Here is a 13,813-nt window from a genome sequence, read left to right as displayed (position 1 = left end):
CCGGTTGCGAGCTGCACTGAGTGTACAGAAGCGAGTGGCCATAGCCCTGTGGAAGCTTGCAACGCCAGACAGCTACCGGTCAGTCGCGAACCAGTTTGGGGTGGGCAAATCTACCGTGGGGGTTGTTGTGATGCAAGTAGCGAAGGCAATCGTTGATGTACTGCTGCCAAAGGTAGTGACCCTGGGAAACGTGGAGGCGATCATAGATGGCTTCGCAGCGATGGGATTCCCAAACTGCGGTGGGGCCATAGATGGAACTCACATCCCTATCCTGGCACCGGACCACCAGGCCACCCAGTACATTAACCGAAAGGGATACTTTTCCATGGTGCTGCAAGCACTGGTGGACCACAGGGGACGTTTTACCAACATCTACGTGGGATGGCCGGGCAAGGTTCATGACGCTCGTGTTTTCAGGAACTCTGGTCTGTTTAGACGGCTGCAACAAGGTATTTACTTCCCGGACCACAAAATAACTGTTGGGGATGTGGAGATGCCTATAGTCATCCTCGGGGACCCAGCCTACCCGCTAATGCCCTGGCTCATGAAGCCCTATACTGGCGCCCTGGACACTGAAAAAGAACTCTTCAACTACCGGCTGAGCAAGTGCAGAATGGTGGTGGAGTGTGCTTTTGGCCGTCTCAAGGGGAGATGGAGAAGCTTACTGACTCGCTGTGATCTCAGCGAAACCAATATCCCCATTGTTATAGCAGCTTGCTGTGTGCTCCACAATCTCTGTGAGAGCAAGGGGGAGACCTTTATGGCGGGGTGGGAGGTTGAGGAAAATAGCCTGGCTGGTGATTACTCACAGCCAGACAGCCGGGCGATTAGAAGAGACCAGCGGGAAGCGCTGTGCATCCGGGAGGCTTTGAAAGCAAAGTTCCTGAGTGAGCAGGGTAACCTGTGATTTTATAGTTTGTGTACTGAGAAGCTAAACCTGCCCCCGTTTCTTTACCCAGGTAATGTTGACTATCCTATCCAGTTACATACCCCCTTCACCCCCCCTCCAACACACGTGTCGAAATAAAAATAGTTCTACTTTGTTAAAGCACACCGTTTTCTTTAATACTGTTTTAGCGGGAATTTTTTAAAACTGGGACGCAGACTGTGGTGCGGGGCGGGTCTAGTGTTGTGATGCGAATGCAGCTTCTAAACTCAAGGATTGACAGGCTCCGCTGCGGTGGGATGCTTGTTTCAACGGAGCCTGTCACCCCTCCTGATCGGGACTGTGTGTATGGGAGGTCTATTTGACTTTGTGGCAGGGGGAGGACGGTTACAGATCCCATGCTGTGTGGCTCTGTGATCCTGTCTAAGGACCGGCGCTTAAGATCTGTAACTGCCCTCCCCCGCCACAAAGTCACAGAGCAACCCACCCCCCCCAACATTACATCAAAACAACCTCCCAGACTAACCGGGGCAACTAGTCACTGCATCACTGCACTGTGTATGTGCCCTGCTGCTGTGCCTGCCCCCGACTATGTACCCTGCCAAAGGAGACTGTCCTGTCCAATTTCCAACCCCCTTTCCCCTCCTCCTCCAAAAGAACATGATTGAAACAGTAGTTAACAGAAACGAATTTTTTATTATCAACTACACATGGCATTGGGAGGTGAAACTTGGACGTGGGCTTGTGTCAGGCGGGAAGGAAAGAACTTTTCAAATTTTGGGAAATGAGAGCCTTCTGCTACTAGAGCTCTCTGCAGGGGTGGAGTGAGAGTTAGCAGGGACTCTGCCGCCTCTCCTTCTTTGCACTTTGGGTGAGGTGGGTATGGGACTTGGTGGCGGGGGAGGGCGGTTAGAGATGGACTGCAGCGGGGCTCTGTCCTCCTGCCTCCGTTCCTGCAGAACATCCACAAGGCGCCGGAGCGTGTCCGTTTGCTCCCTCAGTAGTCCAAGCAGCGTTAGAGTCGCCTGCTGGTCTTCCTGCCGCCACCTCTCCTCCCGATCCATGTTGGCTTGGTGCATTCGGGTCAAGTTCTCCCGCCACTGGGTCTGCTGTGCTGCCTGGGCTTGGGAAGAGGCCATAAGCTCAGAGAACATGTCCTCCCGTGTCCTCTTCTTCCTACGCCTAATCCGCGCTAGCCTCTGGGAGTGTGATTCCAGGCTAGGTTGTGAGACAGTCGCAGACGGGGCTGTGGAAATGGGAAAAAGGGAGTGAATTCCTCAGAAAGATAAATGTAGTTGTGAACAAAGAACATAGTCTTTCTCTGTGAACAAGACCATGCACAGCACCTTTCACATGCGCACTCAGCACAAGGTCGAATTCTCGGCCTTCGCATTCTGTGCCTGGGGTCTTGAACAGCACATTTGAGAAGCGAGGCAGCACAACGGAATTTCTGTTGCAGGCAGACATGGTAAGCCGTACACTTGTGGCAGTTTAAAACTTTTATATTACCACTGGCCTCATTTCACATTTAAATCAATGTCAGTCCCTGCTGCCAGCAATCCGGCAAGCGGGAACTCTGCCCCTGTCCCACCCCCTCGCGGCTGTCCCCGGGAATGATCCCTTTCGGCTGCCCCTCTCCCGCCTCCACCGCGTGGCTGCAAACCAGCGGTGACAGTTCTGTAAAGGAACGGGAAAGCAGTCCCAACACTAACATTCCCCTACCTAATTAAAAGCAGGTCACCATGGCCGACATCACCCTGATGAGGATCTCCGAGAGCGACAAAGAGAGAATGCTCCGGGAAAGCCTCCAAAGACCAGGGCCGTATGCCGCCCTGCTGTGCAGAGCAATGATCCCCGAGTACCTGATAATCTCGTGGCGCGGCAACGTGTCGTACTTCGGAGGACCCAATAAGGCCGCTCTCCCCAAGAACCTCATGCAACGGCTTTCAAGTTACCTCCAGGAGAGCTTCATCGAGATGTCCCAGGAGGATTACTGCTCTATCCCCGCACATATAGACCGCATTTTACTGTAGCTGCAGTAGCAGGGAATACACAGTAGAGCGGCTTGTGCAGGACAATCACTGAAAACCGGACATTGCTAGATTTCTTTTCAAAACTTGCACTGCCCCTTACTAAACCGTTAAGCGCCTAGGGCACACTAATCATGAACAACCCATTCTTTTAATTGTTAATATTCCTGTTTTGTTAAAAATAAATGTTTAGATGTTTACAACACTTACTGGCTGATCCTTCACCAGATTCTGTGTCCGGGGTAATGGCTGGGGACGCTTCGTAGGGGATCTCTGTAAGGGTGATGAAGAGATCCTGGCTGTCGGGGAAATCAGCGTTGTGAGAGCTGCCAACTGCCTCGCCCTCCTCATCTCCTTCCTCATCTTCCCCGTCCCCTAACATGTCTGAGGAACCGGCCGTGGACAGTATCCCATCCTCAGAGTCCACGGTCACTGGTGGGGTAGTGGTGGCGGCAGCACCGAGGATGGAATGCAGTGCCTCGTAGAAACGGGATGTCTGGGGATGGGATCCGGAGCGTCCGTTTGCCTCTTTGGTCTTCTGGTAGCCTTGTCTCAGCTCCTTGCTTTTCACGCGGCACTGCGTTGCATCCCGGCTGTATCCTCTCTCTGCCATGTCTTTAGAGATCTTCTCGTAGATCTTTGCATTCCTTCTTTTGGATCGCAGCTCGGAAAGCACGGACTCATCGCCCCACACAGCGATGAGATCCAAGACTTCACGATCAGTCCATGCTGGGGCTCTTTCTATTCACAGACTGCATGGCCATCACTGCTGGAGAGCTCTGCATCGTTGCCAGTGCTGCTGTGCTCGCCACGATGTCCAGACAGGAAATGAGATTCAAACTGGCCAGACAGGAAAAGGAATTCAAATTCAAATTTTCCCGGGGCTCTTCCTGTGTGGCTGGTCAGAGCATCCGAGCTCGCACTGCTGTCCAGAGCGTCAACAGAGTGGTGCACTGTGGGATAGCTCCCGGAGCTATTAGCGTCGATTTCCATCCACACCTAGCCTAATTCGACATGGCCATGTCGAATTTAGCGCTACTCCCCTCGTCGGGGAGGAGTACAGAAGTCGAATTAAAGAGACCTCTATGTCGAACTAAATAGCATCGCAGTGTGGACGGGTGCAGGGTTAATTCGATTTAACGGCGCTAACTTCGACATAAACGCCTAGTGTAGACCAGGCCTGAGAAAGCCCTTGTGATTTACTGTGTTGTAAAATGTGCATGTATCTCCACATCAGCTCCACCTGAAAACGACAAGGTACACAACATATGGAAGGCACATGAGCCAAACACCACCTTCAGCATTCAACTTATTCTAAGTGTGGCAGGGAGGGGAGGAGTGGAATTTCAGACAAGGAAAACAAACCTAGTTTGACAGGAAACAGTTACTTGGAAAGGCGTCAGTGCCAATTCTAGCTCAAAGAAAATTGCCCGCACAGAGTACTGCAGTTGTCAGGCAAATGATTCAACAGTTTCCCCTGTCCAGTTCCCATAGATAAATGAAACACCTCAATAAGGGAACTACAAACAACTGCTATATAGAAGGTCATAAAAGATGCCCACAATTCAACCCATAGTCTAGAAGTACTCTTTGATTCCTCATTTATGCTTAGCTCAGTGAGGAATCCCACGTGACGTTCTTCTGAAAATTATATTGATCAAGCTTAAGCCCCAGTTCTGCAAACGGATCTTCCCAGGCATGCACTTACAGGCATGCATGTTGTCCCTTACGCCATGTGGAGCCTAACTGACTTCAGTTGGTGTGCTCGAGCAGACACTCGGTACAGAGGACTCCAGGTGGATATAAAAGTGCATACACACAGATCAGTTTTAACATCAGTGGGGCTGTATGTGAGCATGGGAGTCTGCTGTGCTGTACAATACAGATTTTTATACTGCACTCATCACTACAGTATCTAGTGCCTTCCAGTAGTGCATTAAGTAATCCGACTAGACATCTGTCATATGTTTATTTCTCATTCTCTCCCAAGAGGGAGAAGCATGTGTAGTGGAGTGTTTGTTTTGGTAGTGTCTTTTTTAATATGAATATACATGTTGCTAGGAGTATGTTACTCCTGATGGAATTCTGCTCCTAAAATATTGTGCACAGAATTTTTAAAATTCTGTATATTTTATTTGTCAAAATAACACAATATAATCATTCCATTTTCAGTTATTTCAAAATATCTGTCAGCAAGTATGTCTGTAACAATACAGACAACAAAAAAGAATCAGGAAATGTTTTTTGGCAAATAGATTCCTTACTAGGCATATTAGCACCGCTATATGGCTCCACAGAGTAGATGGCAATGGTAATATTACCATTGCCATGTCAACCACAGAAGACTTTCAGGGTATGTCTACACAGCAAAGAAACACGCGCAGCTGGCCCGTGCCAGACAACTCAGTGACGTGGGGCTCAGGCTGTGGGGCTGTTTCATTGCTATGCAGACTTCCAGGCTCAGAGTAGAGCCAGAACTCTGGGACCCTCCTACCCTGAATGGTGCTAGAGCCTGGGCTCCAGCCCTGGTCCACAGCGATGAAAGAGCCCTGCCGCCCAAGCCCCGCAAGCCCAAGTTGGCTGGTGTTGGCCAGCTGCGGGTTTTTCTTTGCTGTGTAGACATACCCTAAAGGGCAGCATATCCTTAGGAGTGAAATTATGCCATGATCTGGCACACCACTTAAATATTTGCATAAAGTTCAGCATCTGAATATCCCCATTGAAACTAATGATTTGCCAGATTGGGGCCTTAGTGAATGGCATGGCTAAGTAGTACTCAGAACGTCACTGTACAGTCAATGTACTAGAACGGAAAATGTTCCAGACAGTAGATTAGAAGGGCAATGGGAGTGGATGCTCCAGTATGGCAGTGGAGAGCACAGGCCACTGGCAGCACAGAAGTGGAAGATCACCCTCCAGTTCCCCTCTCCTAGGGACAAAAAGCAAGGGCAAGAAAAACGCTGGGGCCCTGCCCCTCTGCGATGGGCGCACCACGATAGCGAGCACGCATGTCCAGCCCTGCTCCCTGATCCAGGTGTGGAGCAAGCTGGCTCAGCCCAGCAGGATCCAAGTGTGCGGGGGATCCCAGGTATGGAGTGAGAATGTTCTGTGTGGGGCAGTCTGGATGAAGGCGCTTCGCGGGGGGATCTGGATGCACAGGAGCTCATTGGAGGAGTTCTGGGTGCAGGGGGTATGGGACTGTTCCAGAGGTCCCAAGTGAAGGTGGCTGGGGCTCAGTGGGGTGAAGGGAGGGGGTCTGGAGGGAGGGGGGTCCAGCGGGGGTCCAGGTGCTGGGGAAGTGAGGCTTGGTGGGGTGGGGATCTGGGTGAAGCTTGTTAGGGTTCTGTGGGGTGGGGCTCGGCAGGGTCTGGCAGAGGGTCAGTGGGGGGTGGTCGGGAGGTGGGGGTCCAGATGCAGGGCGTGGGGCTTGGTGGGCAGTCTGTGGGTGGGAGGCTTCTGGATGCACAGCGGTTGGGTGGCCGGGGGGGGATGTCCCTAGCCCTTCCCGTCCCTGGCTCTGGGTGCATTGCGAGAGGGACAGAGTCTTGCATGCATGTTCTGCACCACCTCTCAAAGCGGCGATATATATCTTTTCCTGGCTGCTCCCAACACCCAAACCAGCTGTGCCCCTGCTCAAGACCACTGCCCAGGAGATGCCCATGAATCAATTATTCTGCAGAGAAAGAGTAAAATCTGCAGGGGACATTAATTCTGTGGTTGCACTGAATTCCCCCAGGAGTAGTAAGTTGCAGATGGCAAAGTCAAAGAAATGCACCTTACACCCAGAACAGAAAGCAGTGAGGTTTGTGATGATCTTAGGCCTTGGGTTAGTTCATTCCACACTCTCAGACTGGCCCCAGTGAATGTTCTGTCTCCTGCACAAATGAATTTTACTCCTATTGAGAATTCCATTGTGCCAGAGGAGTATAGTTATCAACCACTATCTTTGTCCTGGAGCTTTAGATGATCATTTAGATAGCTTATGCCCAGGTCATAGAATCGTAGAACTGAAAGGGACCTTGAGAGGTCATCTAGTCCAGTCCCCTGCACTTATGGCAGGACTAAGTATTATCTAGACCATCCTTGACAGATGTTTGTCTAATCTGCTCTTAAAAAATCTCCAATCATGGAGATTCCACAGTCTTCCTTGGCAATTTATTCCATACTTAACCACCCTGACAGGAAGTTTTTCCTAATATCCAACCTAAACCTCCCTTGCTGCAGTTTAAGCCCATTGCTTCTTGTCCTATCCCCAGTGGTTAAAAAGAACAATTTTTCTCCCTCCTCCTTGTAACAACCTTTTATGTACTTGAAAACTATTATCACGTCCCCTTTCAGTCTTATCTTTTCCAGACTAAACAAACCCAATTTTTTCAATCTTCCCTCACAGCTCATGTTTTCTAGACCTTTAATCATTTTTGTTGCTCTTCTCTGACTTTCTCCAATTTGTCCAAATCTTTCCTGAAATGTGGGCACACAGAACTGGACACAATACTCCAGTTGAGGCCTAATCAGCGCAGCGTAGAGCAAAAGAATTACTTCTCGTATCTTGCTTATAACACTCCTGTTAATACATCCCAGAAAGATGTTCACTTTGAGAATAAGGACTGAGACATTGAACATAATTTGAAATTCTGTGTGAATCCAGTCTACAGAGCGGACAGAGGCTGGCTGGACTGTACATGAAGGATTTCCCCCATCTTGTGTAGCAGTATGTGAGTGAAGGTACTTAGCATAATCAGTCCTAACTTCCTTGTCATCTAATAAAGAATGGTGTTTATTATCTAAAATAACAAAGTAAATAAAATTGGTGGAGTGTCTCACTTTTGGAGAATGCAACTGTTGCAAGTAGTGTGTCTTTTGGGGTGTGTGCAAAGGATTCTTTGTAAATGTGGGGCTATTTTCATTTTATTTATGTGGAAGTGGTGAGCTTGAATCAGTAGTGTACATGCACCGTTAAAATGATGCAAGCCCTAAATGAATAAGCATAACAGTTGGAAACTTTAACTTTGTTACTTTCTCTGTCATTCATAGTCTTATTTTCTATGTATTATAGCACCTCTTTTTTAACTTCTCATGGTCTGAACATCCTGAACATAATTAAGCTATCAGTTAGTTAAACTGAATTGAGTGTGCCTAAATTATTTGATTTTGTTTAAATTATTACCAGTTACTTTATGAGAATACTGGTAAAAATGCACATTTTACAAATCTACTCCACTTATAGTAAAACATGTAATTGGGAATGAGCCCTCTTATGAATGCTGTGGTTTACTTTGCCATTCACAAAAACACACTTTCTTCGTAAAAGGTATGCCATTCACTGCTCTACAGCCAAAATGCTTCTGAAATAAATATAGTCAAACTTTACTAATTCTGGGTCACTGAAAATGAAAATGATGCTTAAAATTGTTGATTGGCTCTAGTTTTCAAGATATGCTATTGGGTCAGTATATACGACCCTTGACTTGGGAATGGTGGAGGATAAGTGAGTTATAAAGGGAAGGGATCTCAATTTAAACCAGATATGACTAAAATACATCTTTGACTGGATCTATGAATAAATCTATGACTGGGTTTGGACAGTACTTGCTTTTTAGGCAAAACAACGAATGATGCAATCTGAAGCTGGTATTGCGTCATACATGATATGAATTGCATCATGTTATTCCTAGAAGTCATGGATGATGCAATCATAACTAAGCTTACATCACTCTGCTGAACAAATTGCCCTATATCAGCTCTAGAAATCATCCAGTGTCGTGCTCTCTTATTTGTCAGTGTTTGATTTTGCAAAGGGACACATTTCTGTTTAGCCAAAGTGAGCAGAGATGCCTCGTACTTGTGTGAACCGTGCAGATAACTTCTGCTATGTTTGTGGTGACTTGACTTTTGCATCAAAAAAGCTCAGTATAACCACTATGGTTAAGAAAGCCTATCACCTTTATTTTGGCTGCAAAATTGGAGATCAGGACAAGAGGTGGGCCCCACACATATGCTGCAACACTTGTGCAACAAATCTTCGCCAGTGGTTGAACAGGAAAAGGCAATCTATGCCTTTTGCAGTGCCAATGATTTGGAGAGAGCCAACAGATCATACCAGCAATTGTTACTTCTGCATGGTGCCTCCAGTTGGGAAAGGTGTGTCAAAGAAGAAAAAGTGGACTGTGCATTATCCAAACATTCCATCAGCTATACGCCCAGTACCCCACGGAGAAGGACTGCCGGTTCCTGATGCACCAGAATCATTCTCACTTGAGTCAGACAAGGAAGAGGATGAAACTTCTGGTCCTGAACCATCAATGTCACAGGACCCACATTTTCTCCCATCCTCCTCCTCTGAACCACACCTCATAACACAAGGTGAACTGAATGACCTTGTCAGGGATTTGGAACTACCTAAGAGTAAGGCAGAGCTGTTGGGCTCCAGACTACAGCAGTGGAATCTCCTGGCAGGTGATGTTAGGGTTTCCATGTTCCGTGACCATCAAAAGGATCTTGTCCCATTCTTCTTCATGGAAGGTGATCTTGTAGCCTGCAACAACATCGATGGTGTGATGGCAGCCCTCAACATCATTCAGAATCCAGATGAGTGGAGACTGTTCATTGATTCATCGAGGATGAGTCTTAAAGCTGTTTTACTGCATAATGGCAATGTTTTGCCATCAATTCCAGTTTGTCGTGCAGTCCATATGAAGGAAACCTATGACAACATGAAACAACTTTTGAGGTGCATAAACTATGACCAACATCAGTGGCAGCTTTGTGGCGATTTGAAGGTTGTTGCTCTCTTGCTTGGTCTGCAGACTGGATACACAAAGTACTGCTGTTTTCTCTGCAAATGGGATAGTCGTGCAAGAGATTCCCACTACATCAAGAAAGATTGGCCACTTTGACAGTCATTGGAGCCTGGGAGGAAAAGTGTTCAGCATCCACCACTTGTTGAATCAAGGAAGATTTTGTTACCACCTTTCCACATCAAGCTGGGTCTTATGAAGAACTTTGTCAAGGCCATTGACAAAACACAAGCAGCTTTCAAGTACCTCTGTGGAAAATTTCCAAGGTTAAGTGAAGCTAAGCTAAAGGAAGGTGTCTTTGTTGGTCCTCTGATTTGTGAACTTCTTCAAGATGATGCAGTTGACCACGCACTGCGTGGCAAGGAAAAGACGGTATGGAAAGCCTTCCAGTTAGTGGCAATAAATTTTCTCGGAAACAACAAAGCAGACCACTACAGGTTGTTGATGGAAAACCTCCTCAAGGCATACAAAAGCCTTGGTTGCAACATGTCACTAAAGATACATTTTTTGCACTCTCATCTAGATTTTTTTCCACCGAACTGCGGAGCAGTGAGCGACGAGCACGGCGAGCGATTTCACCAGGACATTGCAACAATGGAGAAACACTATCAGGGCAAATGGAGCCCATCAATGCTTGTAGACTATTGCTGGACAGTGACAAGAGATGCTCCATTTAATGAATACAAGAGACAAGCCAAGAAGCGCTGAGTAGAAACTGAATAGGACTAAACTATGTACATAATAGTTTTTTGCCTTTTTGTTTCATAATAAATTTTATTTATATAACCCTTTTGCTGATTTTTAAAGTGTTACATAAACAGGACAGGTGACATATTCTCATGTAAAGCAACCATAAACACATGAAAAGATCTAGGTTTACAATTTATGATTAAAACTCTACTATCTACACAATATACATAGACATAAAATGTAAAAACTTAAATATCTTAGAAACAGTAGCCAGTCAGTTGTTTTAATTGTCATATTTGAATTCAGCACATCAAAATACATAATAAATAGCACATTTTTATCTCTGAAGCAGACGACTTCTCAAAAATTGTAGACCAGTGTTATGAATTAATTCTTTTGCTATAAGGATGTTCTGTAAATGTTTCTTTTATTGCAGGTTGGCTTTTTTTGGTGAGCAAAATGTGTCCCTACTTCGATAATTATTTGTATTTCTTCTTCTTTGAAGATATCACTCAAGACTCTCTCTCTTGGGTTTTGTACTTTGAGCATGAGGCAGATCACTACAGCCCTTGCTCTACATTTTATCAGCATATACCACCAATGTCCATTCAGTGCTTAGAACATTCCAGCCAGTTTCTGAATTCTAGCTAACAGCTCCGAACAAACGTCAGTGAGAAGGTAAACTTTTCATGAAGTGAGCATCTTAAAATACCCAAGGGGATGCAAACAATAAAATCAGAGAAACTGATAAACATCCTTAAAAACATCTTTCCAAACCTGGAAGAGTGGTTGGTAGTTGAGTAACTATCTTGTCTTAGATCTGCAAAGAAGCTAATTATGGATAAGGTAATCATCTTTCTCTTTTTTAAAGGGTACTATATTTCTGCAGCAGTCTCAGCAGGGGAGAGTGAGTAAGGGATGTCTCAAAATAACAATAACAGGCAGAGCCCAAAACAGGCCAATGTCTAACAAGAATGAAATATATATCCTAACAAGGAACAAGAATGGCGGGGAAATTATATATTTTCAAAATTTATAACTTGAATCAGGAATATGCTAAAAGAAACAAATACTTTAAGGGTTGGGGGAAACAGTTTAGAGGTAGGGGCTCTCTACTTTGGAAGACTGACTGAGACATCAGAGGCATTTCTTCCTGGAAGCCAAATACAAGTATTCATTTATGTAGATAGAACCATGAGTCTGCCTCCTATTTGTCCAATACAGAAATATTCCTGACACTTGCAGCTGAAAGATGCTTTGGATAGTGTGAACAGTATGTTACCTTCCAACTGGAGGCTTGCCAGCCCATAAAAGTAAGAGATGCATTCAGGCAGCTGTGTAAATCTAGTCTAATGAGGTCCATGTCACAGAATAGGCTATACCGTCAATGTCAAACATAAGAAGTTATTCTGAATACCTATGGTGGCGGCAAGTGGCTTTTTTCTTTAAGTGGTTGACTAGTATAGTGTTACTAGTCACTACAGTATTACAGCTGTTACATAACAAAGTGAGATTTTAAATGTAAACTGCAAACCTTCTGCACTATCCTAATTGATCAGTTACAAGTACATTAGACCTGTGAAAACATTTTTATATAGTCGTACTAAATAAGTATAAAAATATCAAGAGTAGGAACACAAATGGAAAATGAGTGTAAAAGCCCTTTATTTTGTTGCAGTATTTGTGTCAATTGAATATGCCAATAAACGGTGAGTGTGATTTCTTATGCACCTCTTAAAGGTGAAACATTGAACTCTCCGCTCAGGAGAAAGGGGAGGTGGGGGTTCTAAAGTGGTTTTAAGTAACCATTTTTGCCCTCCTGAGTCTCAGTTGTTTCAGGTGCTAGAGAGGCCCCTGGTGTAACTTAAACCTGGGTGCATGTAAGTTATGGCAGCTTTCCTAGGCTGGTTTATGGGTCACATACTTCCCAGAATCTCTGCTGTGCTCTATGCTCTCTCTGCCTCTGACATGCCCCCTATGTCAAGTGTTGTGAGGAGGTCCTCACAGGGCAGCTATACAGTTGTCTTCTACTGTGTCTGCACTGCGCAGAATCCTTTTGCACCTGGAACTGGAGCTTTGAGTCCTTTTTTATGCTGTTCAGCCTTTTTACCCAGCCTGAAAGGTGTGGAGCAGATGAGAATATCCTGTGTTGTCTTTAATATGAGAGTATAGATGATTATCCTAGTATGTGTAGGGGTTAGCCTTGAAATAAAGTATTCTTTCCTTCCCCCCACCCCTTGGAGTGAGTGGACAAGGAAAATATTGAATTAATGGTGAGGGGATCAGCTATTCCAGAACACTTGCCACTTTTATTGTTTTGGATTGCTGTTTAGAGACTAAACGTATCAGTAAAATGACTGACCAAAGTTCTGGTCAGAGATAAGAGAGAGCAGGCCTCTTGTCCTGATTACCTTGAAAATATCACTGATCAGAGAAGGACAGAATGACTGCTGCTTCTTTTCTGTCCTGCTACTTTGCTAAATTTTCCTCTAACTTTAAATTACTTTAAATGTAAATTTTCCTCCAGTTACAGATTCTAATCTGTACAGTTGAGGTAAGAGTTCTTATGGCTTGGTATGAGCTTTCTTCAAAATGCAATACGGGCACAACTGTTTTGGTGAAGGAAGTGAGATGGGAGGCAGGTGGTCATTTTTAGCTTCCAGTTGGCTATGTTTGTCAATCAGTGCAGCAGGATGTTTAGGACCAGATTTATACCTGTGCTGGGGGATGAGACCAGCGCAAGGACACAGGGCCCCTTACACTAATGGTATTCCCCAGTGGGAGCTTATGCTTGCCCTACAGCTCCTCAGTACCATTGCACCTGGCTCGAAGGGGACTGGAGTAGGGACAAATTTCTATAGGTGTAGTAGCTGGTCTGCAGGGCTGGAAGCAGATTGTGTATTTTTTTTTTTTGAGTTTTCTGTAGCAAAAGTTGTCCAAGATAAAAGAAAAGGGGGGTGTTATGGATAGTGCCCAGTAGGAGATATTTGGTATTGATTAGAATTATTGAAACATTTGAATTAAAAATCTATATAAAAGGTGCCCCATAAAAGGAAAGTTATTGAGAGTGTCTTTTTTATATAAATTTGCCTGAAGTGTGTTCCCTTCTTCTCATGCCATAAAGAGCGCTCTGCTTGTTTTTTACATTAGATATTCAGATCCTATCTAGCCGGGAAAAGATGATGATGACTGGACAACTGGTGAAACGATATCACAAAGGTCATGACTGAAAGCTTGAACAAGTGATGGAGGGGTTGTGCTGGTCCACATATATGGCTGCATATTTTGCTGGGCATGGGGAAGCCATCAAAATGTGCTTTTTACCACTGGTCCTAGGAGGGCACATTTTGATGGGCTCCCCATCCCTATCAACATGGGCTCCTTAAGATCTGTCCTCCTCCCCCCCCCAT

At 45.5% G+C, this 13,813-nt stretch overlaps 3 protein-coding genes across 10 annotated transcripts in view; 2 read left to right on the top strand and 1 right to left on the bottom strand.

Moving 5' to 3' along the window:
* PCMTD1 (protein-L-isoaspartate (D-aspartate) O-methyltransferase domain containing 1) overlaps positions 1–13,813 on the top strand; it is a 91,801-nt gene that overhangs the window by 22,045 nt on the left and 55,943 nt on the right. The gene's annotated exons all lie outside the window — the stretch shown is intronic.
* The window catches only part of LOC135981715 (uncharacterized), a 23,952-nt gene extending 10,139 nt beyond the window's left edge, over positions 1–13,813 (top strand). Inside the window, exon 2 of the mRNA XM_065585551.1 lies at positions 4,102–13,813. Within this exon, the coding sequence (XP_065441623.1) occupies positions 8,748–9,812 (1,065 nt within the window). The 5' untranslated portion in view covers positions 4,102–8,747 and the 3' untranslated portion in view covers positions 9,813–13,813. The remainder of the gene's footprint in view (positions 1–4,101) is intronic.
* On the bottom strand, positions 1,565–4,099 carry LOC135981716 (uncharacterized). Its single transcript, XM_065585552.1, has 2 exons — positions 3,127–4,099; positions 1,565–2,132 (listed from the first exon to the last, which is right to left on the bottom strand). Exons 1-2 carry the CDS (start codon positions 3,527–3,529, stop codon positions 1,657–1,659), a joined length of 879 nt encoding a protein of 292 aa, XP_065441624.1. The 5' UTR covers positions 3,530–4,099; the 3' UTR covers positions 1,565–1,656.

Source organism: Chrysemys picta, chromosome 2 (assembly GCF_011386835.1).
Source record: "Chrysemys picta bellii isolate R12L10 chromosome 2, ASM1138683v2, whole genome shotgun sequence".
Lineage (NCBI taxonomy): Eukaryota > Metazoa > Chordata > Testudines > Emydidae > Chrysemys > Chrysemys picta.
This window is presented reverse-complemented; position numbering and strand designations above follow the sequence as displayed.